Genomic DNA, 14,911 nt, shown 5'->3' on the forward strand with positions numbered 1-14,911 from the left:
ATTTACATTGTACACCTTTGAGAATCCATCCACGTGTCGATATAATTAATTAACTTCGACATTACAGGTGAAAATTTACCTTATGTACCTCCGAGAAAAGAACTATTAGTCTTCATCCTCACTGAAATTCATCTTAAGGCGAGAAACAAATTTACCTTTACACACCTTTGAGACTACGGGTCGGGTCGGGTCCTGCTCACTAATTAACCCGCGAGGATTTTTTTTCTTCTTCTCTTCCCCGGCGTCAGGAGAGAGCGAGGACGGTCTTTATTAATGCCTGTCAGACGCACACTGCCACGCCATTTGTTGGGGAGGGGGCGGTCAATGAACGCCAGCCCCTGAGTTCAACGACCAGGGAGTTCAATGCCAGAGAGATGAACGTGAGGGGAGTTGAATGTTATAGTTGAACGCCTGGGGAAGTGAATGCCAGGAGATGAATGTGAGAGGAATTGAACGCTAGAAAGATGGACGCCAGGGAGATGAACGCCTGGGGAGTTGAATGTCAGAAGATGAATGTAAGAGGAGTTGAACGCGAGTGAGATGGGCGGCAGGAAGTTGAACGTCTGGGGAGTTGAACGTCAGAAGATGAACAAGAGGAGTTGGAACGCGAGTGAGATGGACGGGCAGGGAGTTGGAACAGCCAGGATTTGAACGCGAGCGCGAGATGGATCCGCCAGACCGCTGGCAGACATCCCCACGAGATGACTGCTGTAGACATCCCCCGCAGTAGTTTAACAGACGGAAAGAACGCGGGGGACTCTCAACAACAACAACAACAACAACAAAACATATTACCCCACTGTAAATCAAAAACTGTTATAGGTTATCTGAGTAGTAGTAGTAGTAGTAGTAGTAGTAGTAGTAGTAGTAGTAGTAGTAGTATTCACTCACTTGTCAACAAACACACCACACCACACCACACCACATCACTCCACACCACACCACACCACACCACTCCACACCACACCACACCACACCACACCACACCACACCACAAAATAATTCATATCAAATTAACAGCTAAAAAAATTAATCCTCTCGTCCCCAATTACTACATAAAATACTACCCATATCACCCACGGGGGAAAAAGTCACATGATATCAAATAAAGAAATAAAATACCCACATAAAACTGTACCTTTGATAAACACCAAAAACAACCATTGATACTTAATACGGCTTTTGCTTCACTAAAAAAAATAATAAAAGAAAAAAAAAATATTGTATCCCCTTAAAAAATACTCAAAAAAATGATGCCACATCCGCTCAAATGTCCAGCTAAACTATTTCATAAATATATTGGACATTCCGTAAGGGTTGGCAACACTTTATATGTGAAGCGACCAAGCTGACGGTGATACAGTGGAGTGAGGTAGGGGTGGTGGAGTGGTGGAGGGAGGTGTGATGGAGTGGTGGAGGGAGGGAGGGAGGGAAGGGAAGGAAAAAGGGAGAGGAGGGAGGCGAGAAGTGCAAGAGGTAACATCACCAACTGATCAACATGTCATAATCATAGACGCCACAGAGTGAGTGCCCTCTTCCTCCTCCTCCTCCTCCTCTTCCGCCTATTCTTCCTCCACCCTCCCCTCCTCCTCTTCCTCCTCTTCCTCTTCCTGCCTCCCACTTCTCCAGGGTCGTCTGTTACACCTATCCACACCCCACCACAACACCCTCACACCTCCCTCCAACCTCCTCCTCCTCCTCACTCCTGACACTTCCTCCCAGCGCTTCCTACACCTCTACACTCCCTCAGTCTCCTCCCTCATCACCCTGACACCTCAATACACCCCTCTCTTTCCCTCTCACCCGTTCCTTAACCATTATACCCCTTAATCTCCTTATAATTTCTCTTCCTTTCCTTCTGCCCATCCTCCCCGCCCCCTCCCTCCCCTCCTTCCCCCGCCCCCTCCCACCCCTTCCCGCCCCCCCCTGCCCCCTCCCTCCCTGCTCTCTCCCCCGCCGCCAGCTGTGGAGGCAGATGGTGATCGCCTGGCTCGCGGCCTGATCACTATCACTGATTTTTATCTCGTGTTGTCTGCGGTCCATTTCAGTGTAATTTCTGGCAATTATCCCTCGATAAAAACGGCAGGATGCTTCCTCTCCCTCGTAGACCTGTGTGGTGGTGTTGTGGCGGTTGGTGGTGTGGTGTGTGGTTTGTTGCTGTACGTGTATTAGTGGTGCTGTTGTGGTGCTGTGTAGTGGTGCTGTTGTGGTGTTGTATAGTGGTGCTGTTGTGGTGCTGTGTAGTGGTGCTGTTGTGGTGCTGTTGTGGTGCTGTATCTTGTATGGTAAATGTTATGTAACCTGTATTAAGAATATAACCCACGATATTACTAACAGTGGTATTAACCCATGATACTCTTTAGTGGTATAACCCATGAATGCTGGTACCATGTTATTATAAACTCCAGAATGAGGGCCTGATACCACCATCCCTCCCAGTGGCTGAGGGTAAGATACCAGCGTGTGGGGTCACTTCTCTCCCGGTACCAACTGTGGAGTGTGGCAGCTTCATCTCTCTTGCTCTCTGCTTGCTTAGTTAGGTTAGGTTAGGTACGTCTGGTCTTACAACATCAATAGCCAATACAAGTGTGGGAGGTGTGGATGGGGAGATGCCGGGGAAAGTTGCTTGATGTAAACATTTGGGGGCTGAATTAATACTCTGGGGGCTGAAATAAATTTGTGGGGAGCTGAAGTAATTCTGTGAGTGCTGAGGTAAACTTATGGAGGCTGAAGTAATCATGTAGAAGGCTGAAGTAATCATGTAGAAGGCTGAAGTAAACCCTGGGAGAAACAAGAGAGGACCTACCTGGTGGTGTAGTCCCAGAAGACGCAGGCGGGGTTGGTGACGTTGACGGTGCGGATCATAGCGAAGGTGAGGACCACAGGTTCAGACAACTCAATGTGTCGTCCTGCCCCCAGCGACGCCGACAGCACCTTCGAGTTGAGTACCCGCGTCTCGTTCACGCCCTGGGGGAGGAGGCGGGAGGATTAGCTTAGTGAATCAATACAATGACTTTTATAATGTAACAATAAACTCTAATTATTTCTCTATGTCTACACTCCTAACCTAACCTAAACTCACACGCGTATACCAAGTTTCTACACCTCTGGTAAGTGTTAGGAGATGATCACACATAGGTGACGATAACTGAGTCACCATCGCGTGTATCATCTTGTGTTTTCCATTTTCACTTTTCCACGAGCTGGTACAATTGTTTCTGGCAAATGGAGATGCCAGGGAGGTGTCTCGTGGCTTGTGTCTTGTGCCTCAGTAGTAGGTCCTGTGAGACGACCCGGACACTCAGCTACTACAGGTGATATACTGTAGGTGATATACTGAAGGTGTGTCTTTGTTTTGGCCGGAGAAGTCAACCTCACTCTACCCTCTCGACCTCTCTCAGTCATCACCAGTTGTTATTTTCTGCCAAATTAACTCAAATCTCATCACTTGGTCGTAATTACACTGACTGAAGTGTTGTTTTATCGAGGCAAAGCTTAAGTGGCTGGACTTTATATTAGTAATTTTGATGCAATTTTGAACTTTGACGCAGTTTCTCAATTTTGACGATGTATATAATATGGATTCAGTATTCACTTTTGTCGCAGTTTGGAGTTAAGGGCCGTAGAGTGACTTGATCCAGAGTAACGTCACCCACCTGGCGGAACTCACCTATACCTCACCCACCTGGCGGAACTCACCTGTACCTCACCCACCTGGCCAGAGACTCACCTTGAAGTTGGCCTCGTTGACCCTGTATGAGCGACCGTCAGGCTGCAGCAGGTGGTGGAGGCCATCGTAGCTGAAGAACACCATCTTCACCAGCCCGTTCTCAGAGTTCTCCAGCAGAGCCTCCGGGGGCAGGATGATGGTGTCGAGGGGCACCTTGGACGACTCGGCCCCTAAATCCTGAGACACGTCCCCGCCGATGAAGGAGGGCGTGGCGTCCAGGTCCCCGGAGGAGCTGCTGGAGGAGTAGGAGGGGTTGCCGGTGGGCGTGGAGGCCGGGTCGCTAGGGCGTGTAGGCGTCGTCGTTAGCCACGTCTCGCCAGATGAGGGGAAGGACACGGCCGCCACGTTCCTCGTTTCCACCACCTGAAGGCGTAGTACTGACGAAGGGAGAGAGAGAATATTAGTAGTGACTCAATAACGAGAGAGAGAGAGAGAGAGACGCTAGTACCTACACGCTACCTAACATAAGGCCAAGGTGACATCATCTTCTTTAAGACAATAAACACAGTCTGCTAGGTGATGCCTCGCTCGATACCTACACTGTAAATTAAGTCTTTTATCTGAAAGGGGGGAGAGGGAGGGGAGGGGGGGAGGGAGGCAGGGAGGCAGGGAGGGAGGCAGGGAGAGAGGGAGGCAGGCTGGCCATCTTCATCTCTTCTTCTACAACAACTGCTACCACCACCACCATCACCCTCTATTTCCATCACCTATCATCACTATCACCACCATTAGCTTCTGTCTCATAACAACGATCACTAGTACCACAACCAACATTACAACCACCGGTAGCCCTCACCATAACTACCACCACAATCAACTATCGTTAACAAGTTCAACACACTCACCATAACTACCACAATCACCCCTGACCATCACCACCACCACCACCCCGCAATATATGGTATCTACAGGACATTTTAAAGGTGACTGGTCTTTCTCACGTCCAAGCTTTCCCCTCACTCCCCTCACCCAAGCCTTCCCCTCACTCCCCTCACCCAAGCCTCCTGTAACTCTTTTCCTTTCCCTCACTCCCTCATCACCCCGACTCCCTCATCCCTTCATCTCAGGTCTGGCGTGATCCGTACAGGCGCCGGAGAGCGTCGCCGAAGCATCACCACACGAGGAAATCAAATCCAAAGTCAATTACACTGAGAGAGATTCGTCCTGGTGGTGTAGGAGGGAGACAAAGGGTGGTGGGGAGGGGGAGGTGGTGTGGCGGGTGATCTTGCAGAGCGGGGTGGGATGAGGCGATGCGGGGGTGGGATGGGCAAGGGGTGGGATGGGGCGGTGGGATGAGACGAAGCGAGGCGGGGGGGGTGGCATGGGGCGGGGTGAGACGAGGCGAGGCGGGGCGGGGCGGGGTTGAGGCGGGGCTGGGTAAGCACCTTTGATCAGCGTGGGGTCCCTCGCCGTCTTTCATCTGGCTACAATAACAGCGTCACACTTCAATTACCATTGATTTTTTCCAATTGTGTCGCTGATTTTTCACTTTAGTTCACCCTTGTGTGATCCCAATAATGCCCCACGTGACCCTCCTGGCCCCTCGTCGCCTTACTTCCCTCACCATCTGACCTGATCCCTCTCCCTGCTGATGTAACCTACTCCTACATCCTGACCTCCCTCACCATCTGACCTGATCCCTCTCCCTGCTGACCTTTCCTCCTACAAGAACACCAGTTGTGGGCCAGGTGGTGGTGGTGGCTACAGCTGTTAACAGGACCAGGGGAGTTGAGGTCACCTTCTGTGAGGGATTTTAACGAGATAGCAATGACCAAATGAACTTGTTCTCTCTTCCCTGTCCTGGCCAGCCCGATACAGACAGAGACAGACAGACAGAGACAGACACCAGCTTGTGGGAGGAATCAAGTCTTAAATCGAATTATGTCGAGCCACCCAAACTGTCTCCTTCTTCCTCCCTCCTTCCCTCCCTCGCTCGCTCTCTTCCTCCTTCCCTCCAGACTCTCCTTCTCTCTCGCTCTCCCTTCCTCAATACAAACTCCCCCGCGTTCGTTTATTCCTCATCTGTCAGTTTATTTGGGTAAAATAAATTCCTCTAATGGTAAAACAAACTTAAAGTTCTCAAAGTTTTTATCAATGGTGACGTCAGACGGAGAAGCTTTAGGTAAAGTCAACTATAAATGACAACAAACGCTTGCCTCAACGTTTTTGTCTGACGTCATAAATATCAACGTTTGTTATCAGTCAACGTCCGAGATGTTAATATTTTCTTCCCGTTTTCTAACCTAACCTAAACCTAACCTCTCTCTCTCTCTCTCTCATACACAGGTCCACTCCCGAGTTAATATTAAAGTACGCTGTTTGTACGCGCTCACTGCCACGCCTTACACCCACGTCTGTGCTCTCCACGCCCTTTACCCACGCCCCCACCCCGCCCACACCCTCCAGGAAGCCGTGGCCGCCAATCAAGCTGCAGAGGCGAGGGCGAGGGGACGGGGGGTGGCGGCGAGGGCGAGCCACCTGTGTAATTTCAATCAGCTGGTTTCCGCGGCTGTCCACCAAGTGTTGCCAAAGAGTTTCCTTCTTCCTGGACCTCCCAATCAGCGTTGCCAATAGTTTTAACGAGAGAGAGAGAGAGAGAGAGAGAGAGAGAGAGAGAGAGAGAGAGAGAGAGAGACTACACCTTTTATACAGGTAAATTTTCTCATTAACACCTACAATAATTTACCGTAAAGACAGTCAGTGAAGGATACTAACTACTTAAACCTAATCCTAATATCCTATCGTTAATCCTCATCACGATAAAACACAACTAAAACAAGCCGTGTGATAAACCAGTGATAAAACCCGCGGCGGAGGAATACACGATGAGTGGGGGCGAGGGGGGGAGGACCTTGGTATTCAGTAGGTCAGCCTCGCCTGTAGCAACGAATCAGGGCAATGCTCCTGACCCCTGGCCCTGAGACCCTGTACAACACCCAGGGAAAAACTGTGTGTCTGACTTTACTTTATGTCTGTCTGTCTGTCTGTGTCTGTCTGTCTGTCTGTCTGTGTCTGTCTGTCTGTCTGTCTGTCTGCCTACTTCCTGTCGGTCTTTTCTTTGTGTCTGTCTGTTTGCTTTCTGTCAAGTCTTTTTTCCGTTATCTGTCATGAAATCCACTATAACAAAAACAACAGGGGAAGAAGGGGGGAGGGGAGGAGGAGGTGACGGGGAAGGGGATTGCAGGGGGAAGAAAGGGGGGATGACCATTAAGAACTGGCAATGTGATGCTGGCTTATATATTATCTCCTGGGTGATGGATGTGTGGCGAGGAGGAGGGGGAGGGGGGGGGAGAGGAGGGGGAGAGAGGGAGAGAGAGAGAGAGAGAGAGAGAGAGAGAGAGAGAGAGAGAGAGAGAGAGTATTTCCTCCTCGTATTCAACTTGTACTTTCAAAACCTTTAAGTAAATACTTATAATTTACTTTCAAAATCTACTCCAGTCCTTGAAACAGTTTGATTTACTTTAACAACGTCTCTTACTTCACTACTCGTCCTTAAGTAAAACAACAACTTGGGTTAATTTACTTTAGTCTATTAAGTAAACAAAAGTAGGATCGACTTACCCGGCTCCCCATTCTTAAGTTACGATCTTACTTAACGCTACATCTTTAAGGGAAAAAATACCGTATGCAAATGAGAAGACTTTTCTACGCCAGACTGTCCTGGGTACACGGGCAGGACACTAAGCCACTCCCAGCTGGCCGCCTACCTTTTACAGGCTCCAGCAAGTAGGTCCTGCAGGCTCTAACAACTAGGTCCTCAAAGGCTGTTGCACGCTACAAGAAGCATCTTTTGCAGGCCGTAGTGAGAAATCTGCTGCAGGCCGTACAAGCATCTGCTGCAGGCCGTACAAGCATCTCCTGCAGGCCACAACAAGCACATAATGGAAGCTTCACTATCTTTTAATTACTCACCTTTTTCTCAGGATCTTATACGTTTGAGTCTGATGCAATTACTGCCGGAGGCGCTGAAGGAACGAGGGGGGATAAGACTGTGAACTAAAGGACGGAGGAGGAGGAGGAAGACTTGAGGAACGACAAGAAGGTAAACAAGGCGTGACGAAGGACAGGTGAGGGACAGGTAACCTACTCCTTGTAACACTCAAGACTTTCCTCCTTGCTCCTAAAGGACCTCACCCGTGTAGGAGTGTAGGAGGCCCCTGGACTGTGCCTGACACCCCTCACCTTCCTACACCCGGGGGAATGGTTATATATTACAGCTATTGGGAGGGAAGTGCTGAGACAGAGGCATCGGTCCAGACATGTTAGTATCGGGACAGGGCACTTGACACACACGGGACAGGTAAACAGAAGTACTGTACTGTACTGTACTGTACTGTACTGTACTGTACTGTATTGTACTCACATATATTAGACTCGGCAAATTTGACAGTCTTCTCGTAGTGTAAGTTGTTAGCTAACAGGAAAGCTGCCTCTTCTAGTCCCAGCAGGAGGGCGGTGGCGGCCGCCCTGTGTTCGGGAGGCCTCAAGTCCGCCCACGCCGCTCGCTGGCCGCCCACTAGATGTGAACCAGTGGCTACGGCGGCGCCTACGAGCTCCGTCACCAGAGCCTCCCGCTGGTCACCGTCAGGGAAGTTGTTGACATCGTCTGCCATCCTGCGGGCGAGACTGTTGAGTAGTCTGGCTGTAGCGGTGACGTCGCCGCCGTACAGAGCTCGGGAGCCCGTCACCGCCGCCAGGTCGTGGGCTACGGCCAGCACCGCGTCGTTAGCGTGAGCGCGAGATGTGAGGGTGGTGAGCCACACGCTGCGACACTCACTCAGGTCGGCAGGTCCTGACCACCCTAAGGGGTTACAGGGGCGCCGCGCCCACCCTGAGGCTCCCCCAGGGCACGGCTGCACCGCTAGGTCCCCACCCTGCGTCCAGTTCCAGAAAAGACCGCGGCCTGACGAGGGAGGACACCACGACGCCTCGCTGCCGATGGGACCAACACCCGTGGTGGGCACCTCCGCCCGCGCCGACCACACAGCTGTAAAGGGAAGGGAAACAGTTAGTGATGTGAGTCATGCAGTAACTCGGCTAAACAGTATATGACCTGACTGATATTTCTCTCCCAAAACATCACCCAACATCCTTCAGTAACCAGGAACTCTCACCTCCAGGTTACCCCCCCCCCCTCACACGTCAGTTTAAGACGTCCTCACTTTTGGTGGAATACCAGCAGAGTGCTCCCGGAAGCCCCGCTGTGCACAAACTAATAAGGAAGGCGCAATATGTCCCGCCACCCACGGCAGTTCAATAACATATATTCCAATCTTTTAGACAACAACAGCCTCGTGTGGGCGTCGGACAATCTTCTGTGACACAACCCAATATTGGCGGCGAGATTTCAGATTGAAGCGTCTTTGGTGCTCAGACACTGTGAAAATATGCCCCAGTTTATATCTCTCCTTCTGCTCTGAACACGATGAACATAAATCATTTGAACAAATATTTAAGAGAATAATGGAATTATTAATACGCGTGTTTCCCTCTTAATACATATTAACTAATTATGAATTCAGTTAGACAGCAATCAAATAACGCTGGTACACTGTTCCTGCATTTAATCTCGGCCAAGTATACTGAATATCACACAAACACACATAATTCACTTACTGTTTTAGGTTTAGTGAAAGTGGACTTAGCCTTTAAGATATAACAATTTAAAGACCTATAATTCTAAAGGGGTTAAACCATCGTCCTCGAAGGGTTAAGTTTAAGCTACTACCACTTGAAGAGCTTTAAATCGTCAAGGGGTTAAACTATCGTCCCTCAAGGGTAACACAGGCCTCGTGAAGGTCCACCTCCACCTGCTGTACTTACTTGTGGTTGAGATAGTGGAGGTGACGACTTGCTCGCCCTGCACCTCATCGTCTTCCTCCTGCTGGGTGGGCGACTTGTCGCCCGTGGCGTCACTGTCGTCCTGGTCTCCTCGAGTCTTACTTCCTCCGCCCGCCTCTGCTGCCGACGACACAACAGGACTGTCTAGGTTCGTCTGAGGTCCTGAGGTCGTGGTGGTCGTGGAGGAGGCGGGTATAGGCGTGGTGGTGGTAGTAGTGGAGGTAGTAGTCGAAGTAGTGGTCGTGGTGGTGGTATTCTTGGTCGTGTTGGTGATGAGCCAGGGCGGCGGCCGCAGCGTCGTCGTTGTCGTCGTGGAGGTCGTCGTCTGCGGCAGGTCCTCGACAGGAGTCCCCTTCAGGCGGTTCTCCAAATTAAGGCTGCCGGTATCCCCGCTGCCACTGACTCCTTCCCCTCCTCCTCCTGCTGTTCCTGCTGCTGCTCCCCCTCCCTTTCTTCCTCCTCCTCCTCCTCCTAGTAGTACTCCTCCTCCTCCAACATTCTCGCCATCTCCTCCCCCACCATCTCCATCGTTGCCAGAAGCGGGGCCTCCGATACCACCGCCGCCACCCCCACTGCCTCCAACGGGGCTGCCCTTAATTGGAGGCGAGGGGATGGGGGGGTCGTCCTCGGTGATGGAGCTGACGGTGGTCTTGGTGGCGATGAACCAGGGAGGGCGTGGCCGGGCTGTGTGCGACGGCGGGTTCACTGTAAGGGCGAGACAGTCACAACCATGTACACACCGTCAATGGAACCTACATTTGTGCACACGGTAATCTAAAATCTATAACATAACATTTATGTACGTAAGTAGAAAATACACACACAGCACACAAAGCCACTCATGTACGTACACAGATAAACCAAAGCGGCATTTACATGTATACACTACACCTACACACCTGAGAGTAAACAAAAGTACATTATCCTAGTGTGTGTGTGTGTGTGTGTGTGTGTGTGTGTGTGTGTGTGTGTGTGTGTGTGTGGAAGAAAGAGTTATGTGATGGTGGTACATGTGTGGTTACTTGGCCCTGACGTGGCACGACTAGTAAGGTTGGCACTACAGGTGAGGTGTGTTGACCACTAATATTGGACTATAAAACGGTACTTATAATGATGGACTGGCTGTGTGTATTGAAGGGAGGGAGGGTGTTGGAGAGAGGGAGTGTATTGGAGGGAGAGAGAGTGTGTTGGGGGGAGAGAGTGTGTGTTGGAGAAAGAGTGTGTGTGTTGGAGAAAGAGGTGTGTGTGTGTGTGTGTGTGTGTGTGTGTTGGAGGGAGAGTAAAAGCTTGGAGGAGAGAGTGTGTGTTGGAGGGAGGTGTGTGTGTTGGAGGGAGAGAGTGTAAAAGCTGAGGGAGAGAGTGTGTGTTGGAGGGAGAGAGAGGTGTTGAGGGAGAGAGTATGTGTTGGGGGAGAGAGTGTGTGTGTTGGAGGGAGAGAGTGTGTGTTGGAGGGAGAGAGTGTGTGTTGGAGGGAGAGAGTGTGTGTTGGAGGGAGAGAGTATGTGTTGGGGGAGAGAGTGTGTGTGTGTTGGAGAGAGGGAGGGAGGGTACAGTGCAGAGGTAGATGGCAGGCTACTGTACGACAGGACCCCCCCCTCCCCCCACAGTTGCCAGGTCAGGTAACACACCACAACACCTCGATAATTACAAGCTAATTATATTTTTGTAATTAACTAAAATGAATAACAAAATACATACACGCCTCATTTGTTCACGTTCTACAGTACACAAATATTTCAGTGTGTGTGTGTTTAGGACATGAGGTATTTAATATAGTAATTACACATCGTGGGAACCAGTACAGGTGTATGAGACGCCACTAACAACAGGTGGACCTAATGTTTACACACTAGGCTGGACCACCTCTGTGTGTCGTCACCCCTGAGTAATGTATAGGATTTATATCGGGTACAGTTACGCTTATTACAGGACATTACATAATAACGTTACATGTACCGTTGATAATGTTACACAGCTCATTGTAACCACTGCAACCTGTTACTGCACCGTCATTCCCACGATTGAGTCATTATACGCCAGTTTGTGTGACGTTTACCACAACATTTGTGGCGCGACAGGATCAAGTGTTCCCTGGGAGCGGGTGTAAGACTCACCAGTGGAGGTAGTGAGGAAGAATGACCTATGTAACATTATTAAAGGTACATATATTGTTAATTAATTATGTATCAGGTATTGCTAAGTAATTATGTATCATGTATTAAGTAATTATGTATCATGTATTAAGTAATTATGTACCGTCATGTAACGTAACAGCACAGGTGACAACGACGCACGGGACAAACACAACCTCAGTCCACATCATTATTCATAACGTGTGACCATGAACAATAAGTGGCACTCACCTGGGACACACTGGAAGTGGGCCTCCAGGTATTTGAGGGTGCCAGGGCAAGGGTCACCGAAACCTCTCGTCGACGCCGCCACACTGCAGTTCTGTCGTTGGCTGCACCTGCGGGAGGAGGAGGAGGAGGAGGACACCAATTAGTAAACACGTCAGGTAAATCACTGCTGCTGTAAACAAGAAAAAGATCACCTGATTAATTAGACTCACCTTATTTCACCTGATTAATTAAACATCCTTAGGGGGTTTAGGTTAGATTAGCATTAGGATGATTAATCTTAAGGTGAAATAAGGTGAATGATAATCTTCAGGTGACGCTAATAATATCTTAAAATAAAACAATAAATAAACTATACTATTAAATCTAAAACACATTATAGAGATGATGGTTTAACAATAATGGAGGCACACAGCCTGGGGGGGGGGAGGGGGATTACCACAACACTCCCTGCTGAGTTACGGTCAACACGGTCACTCATCTGTCACTCCCACCCGACCTGTCAACAACACGCCACACGTAAACTATGACTCAAAGTGTAAAAGGAACGTATCTAGTCAGGCCCAGCACCTCACACAGCACCCAGGAGGCTACCTAGTTATGCCCAGCACCCAGGAGGCCACCCAGCCATGCCCAGCACCTCATCCAACACCCAGGAGGCCACCTAGCTATGGCCTTCCATCCAACACCCAGGAGGCCACCCAGCCACGCCCAGTACCTCACACAACACCCAGGAGGCCACCCAGCCATGCCCAGCACCTCACCCAACACCCAGCCATGCCCAGCACCTCACCCAACACCCAGCTATGCCCAGCACCTCACCCAACACCCAGCTATGCCCAGCACCTCACCCAACACCCAGCCATGCCCAGCACCTCGCTCAGCACCCAGTTTCACTAATAACACGTGGAGCCTCATGGTAGGTTGAGCTGACCACCACGACACACACTCAGGATAATGAGTCAACAGCTTCCTCTTAAGTGTATACACAGCCTCCACAAACTGTGCTGTGCTGCGGTGTGCTGTGCTGCGCTGTGCTGTGATGTGCTACCTGTGTTCCCGGGATGTGTTGTCTTACTCCTGTGTTTGAGTGTGTACCAACTTCCTTCACCCCATCTTTCCTTACAATTCCTTCGCTGCTTCCCTTCCTTCCTTCCTCCCTTCCTTCTTACCTTCATCCTTCCTTACGCCTCACTTCACCTTCTCGTCATCTTTCTCATCCCTCTCTACCTTCTCCTTTTCTCTACAGTACCCCTTCCTCTCCACCCTCTCCACCCTCCCTCCCCCGAGCTGGTAGGCAAAACCCGGAGTTATTGAAGGCCGTGAGACATAAGGTATAGAGCCAAATACAACCCGGGAATAGAATTGCAAATAAGGGCAATGTATCCCGAGCCGCCCGTACACTGCCCCCCATGATCACGCCCACCATGTGTACCACGCCTGGGGGCACACACACACACACACACACACACACACACACACACACACACACACACACACACACACACACACACACACACACACACACACACACCACACACACACACACACTAGGGTAATGTAGCACCGACAACTAGTATTTTGCAATGTCACGTATGTTAAACAGCTCCTGGTGAGAGAGAGAGAGAGAGAGAGAGAGAGAGAGAGAGAGAGAGAGAGAGAGAGAGAGAGAGAGAGAGAGTATGTATGTATGTCCGAGCGGTGACGCGCAACAATAACAACAGTAACACCAAAAAGTAACAGTAACAATTCACCCAAAAGTAACACCAGTAAATAGTAACACTAAGAGCCATCACCATCATGGATTCCGTCACAGAAAGAAAAGCCATATATATATATTATCAGGCGCGATACATTACCCCACATTCACCCAACAAAATTATATGCAAATATGGCGTTCCATCAGGGCTGTACTCACGGAAGCTATGGCGGGCCTGCTTTTATGGCCCCTCGGTGCCATGTGGGGCAGGAAGACTGAAGGTGAGGGGGTGGGGGGAAGGTGGGGGAGGGTGGGGTGGGAAGGAAGGGAAGGAGGAAGGAGGGATTGCAAAAGACCGAAGGGGAGAGAGGAAGGGAGAGGGGACAGGTAGAATGAAGGTGAAGAGGTGGGGGAGGTGGGGGAAGGGGGTTGGGGAGGGAGGGTTGAAGGGGGAGGGAGGGGAAGGGGGGGCTGGCATTACTACCACAAACAATATCATGTAGAGAAAATGCTCAATTATGATTGGTCCATAATATCATGTATCCACCAATAACAATCATCAGTTAATACACGTAGATAAAACTCCAATTTTAACTGGTCGACGAGACTCAAACTTTCGCTGTTATACTCACCAGTTATAATACACGCAGACAAATACTCAATTTCGATTGGTCCATAACTCTTATATTTCCACGGCTAAGATCTATCAGTTAATAAACGCGCCGAAAAATCTTCAATTCTGATTGGCCATTGGTTTAAAACACATTTTTCCAGCCAATGACATCCCTTGAACAAACTTCATTATCCTCAACCAACCATAACACGTCTAGCAAGGTTCACACACACCCCACACGCACACACCCACACACACACCCCCCCCCACACCCACACACACACACACACACACACCCACACACACACACACACACACACGCACACACACACACACACACACACACACACACACACACACACACACACACACACACACACCCACTACCACACACACACACACACACACACACACACACCCACACACACACACACACACACACACACACACACACACACACACACACACACACACACACACACCCCACACGCACACACCCACACACACACCCCCCCCCACACCCACACACACACACTACGTGATGTATAATGAATGTGTGGAATTATTCAAATGAAACAGGCTTAATAATGATTATATTAACTAGTGAATAATGTATAAAAATGACTGAATGGTCCGAGCATAAAGCCGGATTATGCTTTACTGTTTTA

The 14,911-nt window shown here is 49.8% G+C and overlaps 1 protein-coding gene across 5 annotated transcripts in view; it reads right to left on the minus strand.

Moving 5' to 3' along the window:
- Positions 1-14,911, minus strand: part of LOC121865743 (adhesion G protein-coupled receptor L2-like) — a 100,810-nt gene that overhangs the window by 57,213 nt on the left and 28,686 nt on the right. For all 5 annotated transcript variants that reach the window (XM_042365286.1, XM_042365283.1, XM_042365282.1 and 2 more), the window contains exons 2-6: positions 11,935-12,041; positions 9,554-10,276; positions 8,094-8,717; positions 3,731-4,107; positions 2,807-2,967 (exon numbers count right to left, since the gene is read on the minus strand). In XM_042365286.1, coding sequence (XP_042221220.1) covers positions 2,807-2,967; positions 3,731-4,107; positions 8,094-8,717; positions 9,554-10,276; positions 11,935-12,041 — 1,992 coding nt within the window. The remainder of the gene's footprint in view (positions 1-2,806; positions 2,968-3,730; positions 4,108-8,093; positions 8,718-9,553; positions 10,277-11,934; positions 12,042-14,911) is intronic.

The sequence above is a fragment of the Homarus americanus genome, unplaced genomic scaffold, assembly GCF_018991925.1.
Source record: "Homarus americanus isolate GMGI-L3 unplaced genomic scaffold, GMGI_Hamer_2.0 scaffold45333, whole genome shotgun sequence".
Taxonomy (NCBI): Eukaryota; Metazoa; Arthropoda; class Malacostraca; order Decapoda; family Nephropidae; genus Homarus; species Homarus americanus.